At 36.7% G+C, this 14,961-nt stretch overlaps 10 protein-coding genes across 10 annotated transcripts in view; 8 read left to right on the forward strand and 2 right to left on the reverse strand.

Annotated features, from left to right (window-relative positions):
* Nucleotides 1–105, forward strand: part of PRCAT00002870001 (uncharacterized protein) — a gene marked incomplete at both ends in the record, with an annotated part of 1,641 nt that extends 1,536 nt beyond the window's left edge. Inside the window, one exon of the mRNA XM_062952757.1 lies at nt 1–105. This exon is cut by the window's left edge and continues 1,536 nt beyond it. Within this exon, the coding sequence (XP_062809628.1) occupies nt 1–105 (105 nt within the window).
* Nucleotides 106–140: 35 nt separating this feature from the next.
* PRCAT00002871001 (uncharacterized protein) lies at nt 141–1,025 on the forward strand (the record flags this gene model as incomplete). Its single annotated transcript, XM_062952758.1, has 1 exon — nt 141–1,025. One exon carries the CDS (start codon nt 141–143, stop codon nt 1,023–1,025), a length of 885 nt encoding a protein of 294 aa, XP_062809629.1.
* A 461-nt stretch (nt 1,026–1,486) lies between these two features.
* Nucleotides 1,487–2,473, forward strand: PRCAT00002872001 (inorganic diphosphatase; the record flags this gene model as incomplete). Its single annotated transcript, XM_062952759.1, has 1 exon — nt 1,487–2,473. The coding sequence occupies one exon, from the start codon at nt 1,487–1,489 to the stop codon at nt 2,471–2,473; it is 987 nt and encodes a 328-aa protein (XP_062809630.1).
* Nucleotides 2,474–2,697: 224 nt separating this feature from the next.
* NUP188 (Nup188p) lies at nt 2,698–7,443 on the forward strand (the record flags this gene model as incomplete). The annotated part of the gene is made up of 1 exon (XM_062952760.1): nt 2,698–7,443. One exon carries the CDS (start codon nt 2,698–2,700, stop codon nt 7,441–7,443), a length of 4,746 nt encoding a protein of 1,581 aa, XP_062809631.1.
* Nucleotides 7,444–7,688: 245 nt separating this feature from the next.
* Nucleotides 7,689–8,990, forward strand: ERG12 (mevalonate kinase; the record flags this gene model as incomplete). The annotated part of the gene is made up of 1 exon (XM_062952761.1): nt 7,689–8,990. One exon carries the CDS (start codon nt 7,689–7,691, stop codon nt 8,988–8,990), a length of 1,302 nt encoding a protein of 433 aa, XP_062809632.1.
* A 132-nt stretch (nt 8,991–9,122) lies between these two features.
* Nucleotides 9,123–10,112, reverse strand: PRCAT00002875001 (uncharacterized protein; the record flags this gene model as incomplete). The annotated part of the gene is made up of 1 exon (XM_062952762.1): nt 9,123–10,112. One exon carries the CDS (start codon nt 10,110–10,112, stop codon nt 9,123–9,125), a length of 990 nt encoding a protein of 329 aa, XP_062809633.1.
* A 98-nt stretch (nt 10,113–10,210) lies between these two features.
* On the forward strand, nt 10,211–10,648 carry PPT2 (holo-[acyl-carrier-protein] synthase; the record flags this gene model as incomplete). Its single annotated transcript, XM_062952763.1, has 1 exon — nt 10,211–10,648. One exon carries the CDS (start codon nt 10,211–10,213, stop codon nt 10,646–10,648), a length of 438 nt encoding a protein of 145 aa, XP_062809634.1.
* An 88-nt stretch (nt 10,649–10,736) lies between these two features.
* Nucleotides 10,737–12,329, reverse strand: GUA1 (GMP synthase (glutamine-hydrolyzing); the record flags this gene model as incomplete). The annotated part of the gene is made up of 1 exon (XM_062952764.1): nt 10,737–12,329. One exon carries the CDS (start codon nt 12,327–12,329, stop codon nt 10,737–10,739), a length of 1,593 nt encoding a protein of 530 aa, XP_062809635.1.
* A 573-nt stretch (nt 12,330–12,902) lies between these two features.
* On the forward strand, nt 12,903–13,244 carry PRCAT00002878001 (uncharacterized protein; the record flags this gene model as incomplete). The annotated part of the gene is made up of 1 exon (XM_062952766.1): nt 12,903–13,244. One exon carries the CDS (start codon nt 12,903–12,905, stop codon nt 13,242–13,244), a length of 342 nt encoding a protein of 113 aa, XP_062809636.1.
* Nucleotides 13,245–13,543: 299 nt separating this feature from the next.
* YTM1 (Ytm1p) lies at nt 13,544–14,950 on the forward strand (the record flags this gene model as incomplete). The annotated part of the gene is made up of 1 exon (XM_062952767.1): nt 13,544–14,950. One exon carries the CDS (start codon nt 13,544–13,546, stop codon nt 14,948–14,950), a length of 1,407 nt encoding a protein of 468 aa, XP_062809637.1.
* Between the last annotated feature and the right edge of the window lie 11 nt (nt 14,951–14,961).

Consider the following 14,961-nt stretch of genomic DNA (forward strand, 5'->3'; position numbering starts at 1 on the left):
CATATCTCACGCTCCAAGGATTATCTATCGCCAGTGGTACTTTGGCGCAGGTTGTCGGTTTATTATTATACTATATTCTTGGTAATTGTTTTGACAATACCGTGAGAAAGAAGTGGAACAGATTTAGCGGTCTTGGTGCAATGGGATGGGGTGCCACTTATCCGGTATACACCAATTTAATTTGCATAAGCTTGGCCTTTTCAATGATAGCACCTTTGATTTTAATTTTTGCAGCTGCGGCATTTTTCTTAGTATACGTTGCATTTGCCCACAATTTATCATATGTACTTGTTGAGGGTGCTGATTTGAGAGGTAGAAACTATCCTACAGCGCTATTTCAAACTTTCACTGGAATTTATTTGGGCCAGATATGTATGATTGGTATTTTTGCTGTCGGTAAAGGATGGGGTCCAATCGTACTTCAGGCCATTGCGATAGGTGCCACTGTTTTCTGCCACGTCAACTTGAACAAGGCATTTGGTCCGTTGTTAGATGTTGTTGCACTTGATTGTATGCGGCCATTGGATGGTGTGTCTCAGACATATTCTTTCAAAGGGGTTACAGAGTTCAAGACTAAGATATTGGACAAAAAGAATCTTGATAAGAATAATTTGATGAATGAAAAACGAGAGCATGAACAAATAAAAAACGACATAATCGATGAGTCTGACATACCCGAATCAACAAATGTTGTTCCCTTGTTAGCAGATAGAGACTTCAAGACATTAGAAACTAAGAATCCCATTATTAGATTCCTCAGGCCCGATGTCTTTTTAAACTATAGACATGTTAAAACTATGCTTCCTGCAGCCTATAACATAGAGCCGGATATGACTGACAATAAGCATGCATATGATTTGCCTGCAATCTCTGCTGCGTTACCTGGAGTTTGGATTCCTAGAGATCCAATGGGCTTATCAAAGATAGAAATCGAAGAAACTCCTAAGCCAATCTCTATAACTGACGAAAACTCTGGTTTCAACGAGAAAGGTAAAGTCATTTTCTTAGGTAAAGCACCTAACTAAGGTTCTAATCTTTAGCAAGATATACATTTATATTATCATTTTACTATAGCATTTATTGTGTTTACGATTATATCTTTTGTTAGTTCCTATGGTGAGTTAACACAAGTTTTCTACCTCCAACTTGTAGGTATTTGTCAAAGATATCATCAAAGTGGTTTCTAGATGCATGCCAGCCAAGATAGTAGTACACATCATGGGGTTCTGGCTATATCTAACATCAGTTTCATAATTTTCAGTCACTAATAATAATAAGTAGCTATTATAAGGTGGTATATTTTTACTATTAACTGTAATTATCTCTTTCAAGTATTCGAAGAAGTTTCAACTTGTGAGACATAATTTAGTTTTAAGATTCATAAAGCTATATACAGGTAGCATGTATCATCCTAAAAGAAAGGTCGCATCAGATTCGTCCTCGGGACGAGTTATGAATTTAGTGGAGACTTTTGGCAAGTGAAAAGATGCATAGACTAATAAAACCCTTTAACAAAATGAGTCCAAATATGTATTCAGGGGCCAAGTCAAGGCTAAGTTTGACGAATCTGCATTTACGGCCCCGGCAACTTTCTACGGGTGAAAAAAGTTTACCGATAAATAGAATCAGTAGTGTTGATCAGGGTACCAAGTTTACCACAGATTACAAGAAATATGCTACTACGAGCAATGGCAAAATAGTATCTTATTTCCATGATATAAGCTTAGGCTTGGATTCTGAAAGTTTCGAGGTCAACATGGTTGTGGAAATTCCAAGATGGAGTAATGGAAAGTTTGAGATAAATACCAGGTTAGAAGGCAACCCTATAACACAAGACGTGAAAAAGGGAAAGGTAAGATTTGTTAAAAATTTATTTCCATTCCATGGTTATATACACAATTATGGGGCCTTGCCTCAAACTTGGGAAGATCCAACAGCAAAGAGTGAAGAATTGAATTTACGTGGTGATAACGACCCTTTGGATGTTTGCGAAATAGGCTCTAGCATATATGAGACTGGTGAAGTCAAGCGAGTAAAGATCTTGGGATCATTGGCACTCATTGACGATGGTGAACTTGACTGGAAAGTAATTGTTATTCAAATTGACGATCCCTTGGCACCTCATTTGAATGATATTCACGATGTCTATGAAAAATGCCCTGGCTTGTTGGATGCTACCAGGAGATGGTTCAAAGATTATAAGATACCAGACGGAAAGCCTGAAAACAGCTTTGCATTTGATGGGAACTACAAAAATAAACATGAAACTTTGAAAGTTATTTTGAATTGCCACAAGAGCTGGCTCAAACTAATAAACTCCAATTCGAGTGACTTGCCTACTACTGCAAACACAACTTTACCGGGTTCCCCTGGCTTCTTGAATGCTTTCGATGTAAATAATCTTATTGTAGATCCCTTCAAAGGATACGCAGCGAAGCCAGATGATATCGATAACATCTATTTTGTGAATTAGCTGTATAGTTACTTTATCTGGAATTCCTACTATTACCTACTCATCTATAGGATATTTGGATTATTTAATTATTATATATCAAACCACTTTTTCAGATACTTCCAAAATAGGAAGTCGACGCTATAATCAATTTTCAAGATTTTTCATAGTTAATAAACAAAAACTAAACATAAACGGTTCACTCGTATTTTGGAATAGAAAATTTCTTCGAGAAGGGTGAAAGAATGCCTGAGTCACGAAATCATAAATGGCTTCAAAAGACTAATGCGACGTTGAATCCCGTTCAGGCTACCCAATTGTGGACATTTGAAGGTGTATATTCGTATCTTATCAATGGTGGATATTACTATATGGAAGAACTTTTGAATGAGTTTTTCTTATTAAACAGAGAGGTTTTACTAAATCCATCACCGTTTACAGAGTCGAGCAGCAAACCTTTGAAGAGTGAACTAAAAGAATTTTCACTCCGGACTGTATTGTATTCTGGTGTTACTCCAAATAATATAAAGGATGCAGAGCAAATTGCAGAACTCCTTGGAATAGATAAGTATGAGGTTTTGAGAATAATATGTCAAACGTGCAAGAAAATCCCAGAAAGAAAAGTGTTTGATTTTAAGAAGCTTAAATCAAAGTTGCCCGATGATAGAGAAAAGTATTTGGAAGAGGAAAGAATATTGCTTTACTGTAGAAGAGTGCTAAACGAAAGGAGAGTGATATTGAGTTTAGTTATTGAACTTTCGAATGGAAGTCAGTCTATGATAATGTCTAACTTGGCTAAAGAAATTCTTTTGTCACAGGATTACATACCTCGTCTAATCAAGACTTTAAATGAACAAATATTTTCATTTTCCTCGCTAAGGCTGGCTTCTACGTCAAACATTGACTCACTAATTTATGAAGAGACTATTTTATTTATAACTCAACTTCTCCGAGTACTAGCCAACTTACTTTATGAGGGCGCAGTTAGAAATAAAGAAATCACTGAAAGTTGGTTTTCATTAATGGGATCCGTAAATTTCATGAACGAGTTAGGACAGCATATAAATGATATCGAACAATTCTCAATAATTCAAGCCTTACTGACTATTATATCGATTTTATTGCTAGACATGGATGCAAACTTCGCCACGTTGGATTCAACTCATTACTTTAACGATTCCAAACTATTCAAAGAGATTAACGATATAATATGCAATTCAGATAACCCAAGTTCTATCGTTATGTATAGCTGGTCAATCATTTTGCTAAAGAAGAGCTTTTTCCTTGATGACCTGAGAGCATTGCCTTCGACATTGGTATTTTCTAGGGATTTGAATCTGTCAGATATTGTCCAAAGCATCGAAAATTTGAAATTGAAGTATGCAAGATTAGATGTCTTCAATGATATGACTACAATTATTAATGTTTTAAACGACCAACATATGTATACAGTGATTATATCAAATGTGATACATTCTGCTATACCATTGATTGTGATGACTCCTGAAATATCTTCATGTATCCAAAAAATTTTGGAGTGGGTGGTTAAAGATAGCTTTTTTGATGATGTATCTTTCCAAAATGCAGTCATTCTCTCAAGAGCAAAGTTTCCAATACTTATGACGCCTTACTTAAACTTGGTTTCGATTGATGATGAATTCGCTTATCAAGAATTAATCGAACTCAAGTCATATGCGACGATCTTTAAAGCCACAGAATTCGAACATTTATATGAAATTGATAATGAAAATACTTCCTTAGTGAGATTGACTAAGTCAATTGACTTGTATCCTCCTTATGAGATCAACAAGAAATTGTCTCTATTTTTATCTGAAGGTACTAAAGCAAAAATTCTTCCAGCTTCAAATAGCGATGAAATTATTGTTATATTTTTGTACAAATATAATGGCTGGTCTTTATTAGGAAGAGTCTTGCAAAATGTATCCAAGTTGTTCGATAGCACAGATAAAGATAAAACTACCTTGATTCTTAGCATTTTGAAAGCTATGAATGCCACCGTTTCGGGACAGAATTACACAACGATTTTGGAATCTATGTCGGCTTATACTGATGATTCAGATATTATTGAAGTAATCTTAAGGTTATTTGAGCAAGCATTGCATTCAAGAAATATGGAAATCTTAGAATCTATATTAAAGTTTCTAGACGACTTTGTTGCCAAGGAAAGAACCTCACATAAAGTTTTACCTTATATATCTAAATCCTCGTTGCTACCAAATAATGGGAAAGAAGGTTTTGCATCAACCATTTTTGGTGCAATTGAAATGGTAAATGGGGAATACAAATTTTCTTTAGCTTTGCTCACGCTAATTGACCTGCTTGTTTTTGATTTTAATGATAGAGATCTGCCGAAAACAAAATCTTCGGTTCTTGCGAGGTTTATTCGGCATATACTCATGGTGTTTGAGAGCTCCATTAATTGTAACTTCAAGGATATCAGAGAAAAATTTATGATGATAGGTCGTATTTCTAGTATTTTCAGCAACGTCTTGGAGATAAACTATGGGCTCACAGATTATTCGAAAAAGCACAATAAAGAGTCATACGCTGAATCTTGTCAACTTATTGTCTCGTCATTTTTAATAACTGGGGACGATTTTTCGAGAACTACAATGCCAATACTTGCATTAATTGATGAGCTTGCAGAGAATCCGAGAAATTTGACAAATATGTTTGATAGCTGGATTCGTGAAATATTTACATTTGCAAAGTTGATCGTTGGTGTTAGAACAAGTGCTAATATGCCTCCGTCGGCTTTTGAAAAGGCTCTTTTTTCAAGGCTTCCTCAATTAGTGATGATATATGCACAAAATGAAATTCTACTGAAAGATGTTCTCAATTTGTTAACATGTTTGATGAATGGAAAATGGGGCGATCAACTGAAACCCTCGATGTTATCGCATCTAGGTCAAGATTATGCTCAAGTATTATTGTACTCGTTAGCATCAGATTTGAGTAACTCAATTAATCCATATCGATTGAAAATCGCTATTTATAATTTCATTTGCTCTGTTTTAGATGCTAACCAGGAAGGAATGGCAGTTTTGTTTGTTAATGGAAAAGACCTTTTTGGACACTTCTCACAAGATTTAGCTTCAAATGAACTAGATGCGGAATCTATAACACTTTTAGATGTATTGAAAAAGAACGTCCGCGATATTAAACATGTACCCTACCATGTTAGCGTTCGTTTGGCGAATACCATATCTTTGGCTTTAAATTCATGGATTACTACTCGCGAAAATAACAATGACTCTGAATTTGTGAAGGAACTTATTTTCACGGTAAGCTTAATTGATTCGAGTGACCAAAATGACTCTATCTTATACTCTGAAGAAAGTAAATTAAAATTGATTGCAAAATTGTTAGAAATATTATCATTGGTCTTATTTACAACAAAAAGCGAAGAGTGCCAGAAATCCATCATAGAATTCATTAAATCAGATGTTTTTTTCAGTACAATTAGCGAGAAATTCAAAATTGGAGACTTATCTCCCGAAAAAGCGTTAGTGAGTAAAAAGAATACGGATAGGTTCGATAAGGATGAATGGCCACCGCTTTATTCTCAACTTTATGATCCGTGTGATGAATCGAATTACCTCAATGCTCAAGTATCAGTGGCTAAATCGTTAGGAGCTTTACTAACAACTTTTTGTCGCAAATTTGAATCATCCGTGGATCAGAAGTTTCTAAACCTCATTATAGAACTCTTGAGAATCAATGCGGCCGAAGGGATTCAAAGTGATAATATTGTTGAGTTATACCAAGTTAGATTAGAGGTAGCATTTTATATCAGCTACACCTTCTTCAGAAAACAAGATACGAAATTAAATGTCAAAAATATTTTTGAAATTGTGAAGTCTAGCTCAGAAATATTGTCTTCACCTAGCATAAAGTTTCCTGACTGTTTGAATAAGGGAAACAGTTATTACAGACCGCAGCTTCGTATTTTATATTGCTTTTTGAGCATGATCAAAAATGAGTCTGTTATATTGATTGAATTCTTCAGTGTCTTCAGGGGTCTATTTGAACTCATCATAGCAAAGGGCATCAAATCAGTGTTGATAGAATTGCAAAATGAAGTTTACTTATCTCAAACAAATAAGTCATCTATCTTGACCAAGATCGATGATAAAATTGAAGACTTAATGTTGATACTATCAATTTTAAAGATTTTTATGAGTATGAAAATATCTCCTGATCTAGAGCGAGATATGGCCAAGACTATAGAAAGCAACGGCACTCTCAAATCACTTTTGAGTCTTTTTTCATTCTCCCATTTGATTGAGGTTGACGGTGAACCGATCTTTGCTCAATTGTGTTTGATGTTTATTCAGCAGCTAATGAAAAATGAGATTATTTGCAACAAATTTGTTGACTCAGGGTTATTTATCGTTTTTGTCCAAAGCTCCATATCTGATCCTCTTAGACAAGGAGGTATACATATAAATTCTGGGCCCCAATTCCACAAAATTTGGACAAACGGGATTTTACCAATATTTTTAACTTCCTTGGCCAAGCTTGGACCTAACGTTTTGCCTGAGGTGTGTCTGGGTCTTCGCTTTTTTGGTAAACAGATTGAATATTGCATTGATAGCTGGTCAAAAGATTCTTCTTCAATAAGAGTTACATCTGCCACTGTTGCGGAAACTAATCAAATATTACTATTACTTCAATTATTGCGCTCATTTAATGTTACTGACTACTTAAATGGAACAGATGATTTCGGTGAGCATGAGACTAATACTGTCGATATTAGTGTCTTACCGGGATTGGACTCAGAGTCTAAGAGAGAAGAGTTCGTAGAATGCATTAATAACTTGTTGAAACACCCTAAATTTCTAGCTTCCAGAATCTCAGCTAGTTCATTAGAAGAACAAAGGCTAATTGAAGCGGGCGGGCCCAATTTTGACTTGTTCGTGAAGAATATAGTTGATGAGATTCGTGATATGAAAGATATCTTGACTTAATATATTTAGGTATAACAATTCTCAATTTTCTCATTTTTAAAGCATGTTCTATTACATAATTCGCCTACCAATTCAAATCATATCATTATTATTGTATTCGTGTATCCTTAATATTATATTGAACCTAATGGTTACATTTTGCCGTGCTATCGAGGTTTGTGCCACAAAGAGTAATCATCGCGAACATCGTATAAATCTCTATTTACAACAATCTTGCAACTAATTCACTTGAAAGCCTACTCATCATGTCAAGACAACCCTTCTTTGTTAGCGCTCCCGGTAAGGTAATAATATTTGGAGAGCACTCTGCTGTGTATTCGAAACCAGCAATTGCAGCTGCTATTAGTTTGAGAGCGTATTTACTTGCAACACCAAGTGAAAATGAAGATATCATCACATTAGAATTTCCAGATATTGAATTATCACACAGCTGGAACAAGAAAGACCTCCCTTGGAAACAAGTTAAGAGCTACGTAACTGTGGAAAATAATGTACCTCAAGTTACAGAGGAATTAGTACCAGAAATTGTCGACAGGCTCGCTGAGAGCTTAGGAGATCTTAATACTACGTTTCATTACACTACTTGCCTTTGCTTTCTTTACATGTATATGCATTTATGTTCTGAAGAAACGTCAGGTCGCATATTTTGTATCAGGTCAACTTTGCCTATCGGAGCAGGGTTGGGTTCTTCTGCAGCCACATCTGTATGTTTGGCAGCATGCCTATCGACTCTTGGTCAACATTTGTCAGAGCCAACACATAAATCTGATGAAAAGGTATTCAAGAGTAAGGATGAGAACTCCGATTTCATTGATAAATGGTCTTTATTAGGCGAGAAGTGCTTTCATGGAAACCCGTCGGGAATTGATAACGCGGTAGCGACCTATGGTGGAGCTGTCATGTATCAACGAATGCAAATGCCCAATTTGCCTTCTGTCCGTACCACTATGCGAAATTTCCCACCTCTCAAGTTACTTCTCACTTCTACAAAAATACCAAGGAGTACGGCTGCGTTGGTGGGGAATGTCTCACGGATTAACACTGACTTTCCTAAAATTGCGGGATCTATTTTGGATGCAATGGAACATATAGCAACTGAGGCTTACCTGATAATGATGAGACCATCATTTTGCAAAGAAGACGAAACAAAGTTGCGAGAACTAGTAGATATAAACCATGGTTTGTTGGCTGCTTTAGGGGTGTCACATCCTGCTTTAGAAAAAATCAAAATTATTGGAGATGAATTTGCTGTTGGCTCAACTAAGTTAACGGGCGCAGGTGGTGGTGGTTGTGCAATAACTTTAATTAAGGAAGACTGCAAACCAGAAGATTTGGAGAGAGCCAAAAAGGAGTTTTCAAATGAGGGTTTCGAAACTTTTGATACTTCATTAGGCGGAAAAGGCGTCGGAGTCCTTTCATATAGTAATGCAACTGATTCAGACAGTTTGAACATCTTTGACCATAATAGATTCATTCAACTTAAAGATAGAGATGATATACTGAAATTAGTTGGAGTTGAATCTACTCCGTCGTGGAGATTTTGGTGAAAATGTGATGAGGCTGAATACTTATGGCTTGAACTTGGTACTCAATATTATTACTATTATTTCTAATATTACTAATACAAATAAAATTAGCATCTAAATACAGTTATAGAATAAAATTAGTATGACACCCCTTTATATGCCTCTGTTGAATTCTAATTCATTAATTTTATCTCCATTTTTGTCTTTCAAATTGTGAAATTCCTCTTCTAACTTTTTGACCGGCACTGTTCTTCTTTGCGGGAAGACAGCAAGCGCAAAGGGTAAAACAACCAATGAAGTTGCAAATATTAAACCAATGTTTGCTAAAATTTCTCTTGTTTGACCTTTTCCCTTCAAGAGTCTTGATTTCTGTAATCTAACTAATATTAAGGGAGGAACGACCATAATGGGAGTTGCATTGATAACCCTACTTGCTGCTGTTTCCCCAACAGCATAAAAGGCAGCAGTCTTCGATATCCCAACTTCTTCTTTATTTTTTTTGTCGTATACTCGAATTCCTTTCTTAAGCTCCTCTGATCTCATGAGGAAGACATTAACAACACCCGCAGATACAACTGCAGCAAAAGGAACTAAACGTCCCAAAATCAACTTAGTGTGAGGATTCAATCCTTTGAGACGAGGCACCAATGAGTTTAGACCCAATGCTACGGAGCAAGAAGCTGTTACTGCCATGGTAAAATTTTCAACCACTTGTCTTACCGAAAGTGGATGTGATTTATTGGCATTTTCAATATTAATAGCCACATTTAACGACTGATTCGCTACCTGCCAAAATACCGTACCGACATTACCCAAATTTGGGGTCAACATTCCAGCTGTTACAACCAAGTTTGACAAGACACAGGAGCTCATCCTGAATGGCAAAAAAACAGTCTCACCAGTATCAGGATGTACAGATGAATCTAAGACTCTCTTTGCTCTCCATAATTCGGGAGAAAACTTCTGTGAAACACCATTTTTGTAGTCCCAAATCATTCTTTTAGCATTTTGTATATCCTTATTTGTGTTTAAAAGCATCGTTGGATCTGAGATCTCAGCACAATGTCTGACCCTACCCCAATAAGTTGAAAGATCATATTTTGATTCAGGAATCGGTCTAAATCCAGGTACTGAGGACGCCATTACTTTTAAATGACTTCTTTTGAAGAATCAAACTGTATATCTTGATTTTATCAAATTTTTGACAATATTTCAATTCGAAAATTATCAGAAAATTGAAAATGAAAATTCAAGATTTTGCAATGGCTGGTAGAGCGAATGTGATTTTGGGGATTGGGGTAGACATAATCAAAATAGGAAGATTTAAACATATTTTGGTGAATAAGAATGACAAGTATATCGAGAGACTAACCCAAAGGATTTTACATGTTGATCATGAGCTACCCCAGTTCAAGAAATTAATATTGAGTAATGAGTTAAATAAATGTGCAAATATGCTTTCAGGAAGTTGGGCAGCCAAGGAGGCTGTATTTAAGACTTTAGACCATTCTGATCAAATAAAATTTCAATTTAAAGAGTGGTACAGAAGTAGTGATAAACATGGCAAACCTTCAATCTTCTGTGATAGATACGACAAAAGTGATGAAGAGTTCATGTTAAGCATATCCCATGACAATGACATGCTAATAGCTAACGCGGTACGATTACAAAGAAAATAGATACATTCCGTTCTTACATATTATATTTATCTAGTATATTGAATAATTGTGCACATGGTGAATTCGAAAATAGTAGCCAGTAAAGAGATCATTCCCACTCAACAGTTGCAGGAGGTTTTGAAGTAATATCGTATGTAACACGAGCGACACCATCGACTTCATTTACAATTCTAGATGCAACTCTCTTCAAGAAAGAAGCTTCAAAGACAAACCAGTCAGCAGTCATGAAGTCCACAGTTTCTATAGCTCTCAAGGCAATCACTTGCTCGTAAGTTCTTTGGTCACCCATCACACCAACTGACTTCACAGGCAAGAGAGCGGCAAAAGCTTGAGATATCTGTTCATATAATCCAGCAATTCTTATTTCTTCGATGAAAATGGAATCAGCTTCACGAGCGATTTTTAACTGTTCTCTGTTAACTTCTCCCAAAATCCTAATCGCAAGTCCAGGACCAGGGAAAGGATGTCTCCAGACAAGATCATGAGGAACACCTAAAAGTTCACCCAAGTGACGAACTTCATCTTTAAATAACTCTCTTAATGGTTCAATTAGCTTTAATTTCATATCTTCAAGTAAACCACCAACGTTATGGTGCGTCTTAATAGTTTGTGAAGGGCCCTTGAATGAAATAGATTCGATAACATCAGGATACAATGTACCTTGAAGGAGGTATTCTATTTCCTGCCCAGATGCTGGCTTAATCTTCGCAGCTTCCTCTTCAAAAACGTGTATGAAAGTGTTTCCAATAATCTTTCTTTTTTTCTCAGGGTCGGTTACACCTTTCAATCTATTCAAGAAGAGATCACTAGCATCAACAACCGTCAAGTTAATGCCTAAACCTTCCGTAAGATTCTTGTAAACAGATTCTGTTTCATTCTTTCTCATGACACCATTGTCAACATAAATAGCATGAAAACGGTCTCCGATTGCATCATTCAAGATTTTAGCACCAACAGTGGAATCTACACCACCAGAAACTGCACCAATAACTTCCGCTGTTGGGCCAACTAATTTTCTGATTCTAGCAATTTCAGTATCAACGAAGTTTTCCATATTCCAGTTGGCTTTAGCGTGACAAATGTCGATAGCGAAATTCCTCAAGAGAATCTTACCGTACGTTGAATGAGTTACTTCAGGATGGAACTGAATACCAAAGATTGAATCCTTCTCATGGGCAATTGCAGCATAGGGAGAATTATCAGAGATAGCAACGATCTTGAATCCAGTGGGCAAAGCATGTAACTTATCACCATGAGACATCCACACTTGAGAATCTTGGAATCCATTAAACAATTCACAGCTTGAGTCCTTAACTTGTAATGTAGCAGGTCCATATTCTCTCTTGTCTCCTCTGGCGACACCTTTACCGTTGATCCAAGCTAACTCTTGCATACCGTAGCAAATACCCAAGATAGGAACGCCCAACTTGAAGATATCATGGTCAACATGGGGAGAACCATCCTCATAAACTGAGAAAGGGCCACCTGACAAGATTATCCCTTTAGGAGTCCAACTCAATTCTGAAATTTTCTGAGTACATGGTAGCATCTCAGCATAGACTTGAAATTCTCTCAACCGACGTGTGATTAAGTGAGAATATTGGGATCCAAAGTCCAACACTAAAATGGTGTCGAACACTTTAGATACTTCGACGGGAACATCATCGAGCTTTTCTGACATGCTTATAGTTATAACTTTTTAGGTCCTATGAAGTTTAAGTAGTACTGGAATATATCTATCACTTGCTTCTGCTTTCTAGTGACTACTGTGACTGAAAGAAGTCTATGTCTTTAAATACCCAAAAGATATAGTTTCCGATGCAAATGACTCCATCGCTTTTCGCCTAAAAATTTTGCTAAATTAAAGACCTGCACAGTGAAATGTATACATTAGATCCGAAGATACTTCAATACATGAACAAAGTTTGGTAACAGAATGAAGGCAACCGCCATAGTATCAAAGCTAAGAGCCAATCATGCTTTTGCTATTCGGAGATCTCTTACTTCAGTTATTTTTTTTTTCTATGTCCAAGTAAAGTTTGCTGCATTTGTCCGAGTCAAAAGTGGGAACTCCTCGGAGCTTTTCCACAAATACAATCGTGGGTGCAAAATCTAATTGTGTCAAAGAATTCTAAATACAACAAACAAAACTAAAAAATACAAGAGCCTCATATACGTTCTAGAGCGAAGTAGGTTGGCAGCTTAATCACAGAATTGAATTGGCCCTGAAACAAGTCATTGCAAATTAGATAACATGAGATCACTTCCACCACCACGCATTACAAGAAAGAGAAGATGGAAAAGGATAAAGCGAGCTCTTAAGAACTTCTTCACGAAGGGCTATGTCAGTGATCCAGGTGCATTTGTATCGCATGCAAACACAAGCAATAAGAGGTCTGTATCGACTATAAAGAAGTCCAGACTAACCTCAAGGTTTAGGCGAAAGAACTTTACTGATGGAGTAGGACTTCGCGATGGCGCTAATATGGGAATGAGGACTGTGGGAACTTTAGGAAGACTCGCCTCTAAAGCATCCGTGCCTCTTATGCGTCCAATCACCAGAACTAATCTGGTAAATTTGACTGTAAGTTTCTGAAAAAAAAATTTTTACTGACATACCTATACCAATAAATTGATAAAGGATGCCTTGGAAGTCTTCTGTCTTCCTTATATTCGGACAGGAATGGTATGGACCTTCTCTAATATTTTTTTGTTACACTTTTGAAAGGTGGCTGCCCGATGCACGAGAATGCGTTCGTGCGATGAGATGTAAATTTTTCAGACAGACTTTTTTTTTTTTTTCAAGTGGTACACACAAGTAAGCTCATTTACTATATATCGATTAGTTAGATCTAGCATTGTATATATATATTGTGGACAGCCCTTCATTCTAAAATGGCGGAAGAATCAAGGCAGATTAAAGTTAAATTTATTACAAATGAGGGCCTAGAGGAATTGCAGGTATCCGATGTACCGTTGTATGTACCTGTGTCTTTGAAGAGATATGGTCTTTCTGAAATTGTCAATCACTTGTTAGGTAATGATAATGAAGAGGAAGCAAAGAAACCAATCCCATTCGAATTCTTAGTAGATGGAGAGTTATTAAGAGGCTCGGTACAAGATTACTTAACAAGCAAGGGACTTTCTAATGAAGCGTTTTTGGCCATAGAATACACTAGAGCAGTTTTACCACCTTCATTTTTGGCATCCTTCGAAAACGATGATTGGATATCCTCATTAGATTGCATAAGTTCGAACTCAAAAAGTGTTTCATCTTCGAACATGACGATAGAACAACCAAAAATTTTATCTGGATCTTATGATGGAATAGTTCGGACATATAATCTTTCAGGTGATGTTGAAAAGCAGTACGTAGGACATTCCGCTTCCATAAAAGCGGTGAAATGGATTTCACCGACTCGAGTAGTCTCTGCTGGTAATGATAGACAAATAAGACTTTGGAAAACTTCTTTAGACAATGCAATCGGTTCAATTGGGAATGATAATGAGGACACAGAAGAAGGAAAAACTATAGCGATTCTAGAGGGACATAAGGCTCCTGTCGTTTCTTTGGCTATACAACATGATACTAATAGAATTTTGTCGGCTGGTTATGATAATGTTATTGGATTTTGGTCCACCAATCACAAGGAAATGACAGCAGTTGAATCATTCGACAATCAACCCAATGGCACATCTACGGCCTCAAAGAAAAGAAGGAAGATGGCATTGAAGGACTCTTCAGTCAGACGACGTGCACCATTGGCCCTTTTAGAGGCTCATACGGAACCTGTTGAGGGCGCAATTTTTGACCGAAATGATTCAACCGTAGGTTACTCTGTTTCTCAAGACCACACAGTGAAGACATGGGATCTAGTCACATCACGGTGCGTAGATACCAGATCGACGGGTTATTCTTTGTTATCTATATTACAGTTACCGGAGGTCAATCTTTTGGCAACTGGTTCATCAGCGCGTCATATCAACTTACATGACCCTAGAGTAAGTTCAGTCGCATCGAACCAAACAACTTCCAAGTTAGTTGGTCATACTAATTTTGTGGTTGGACTTGAAGCATCTCCAAATAATATAAACATGTTTGCTTCCGCATCTCATGATGGAACTGTCAAAGTATGGGATGTTAGATCTGAAAAGCCAATGTACACAATTGTAAGAGATTCTAATGCTCCGAGTGGGGAAAATATGGTATTTGATGTCGCTTGGAATGAGGAAATTGGTATTGTAAGTGGAGGGAGAGACAAGAAAATTCAAATTAACAAGGGATCAGATATCTCTAAATAGGAATGATGTAG

This window comes from Priceomyces carsonii, assembly GCF_900007245.1.
Source record: "Priceomyces carsonii strain CBS4050 genome assembly, scaffold: Debaryomyces_carsonii_scaffold_3, whole genome shotgun sequence".
Lineage (NCBI taxonomy): Eukaryota > Fungi > Ascomycota > Pichiomycetes > Serinales > Debaryomycetaceae > Priceomyces > Priceomyces carsonii.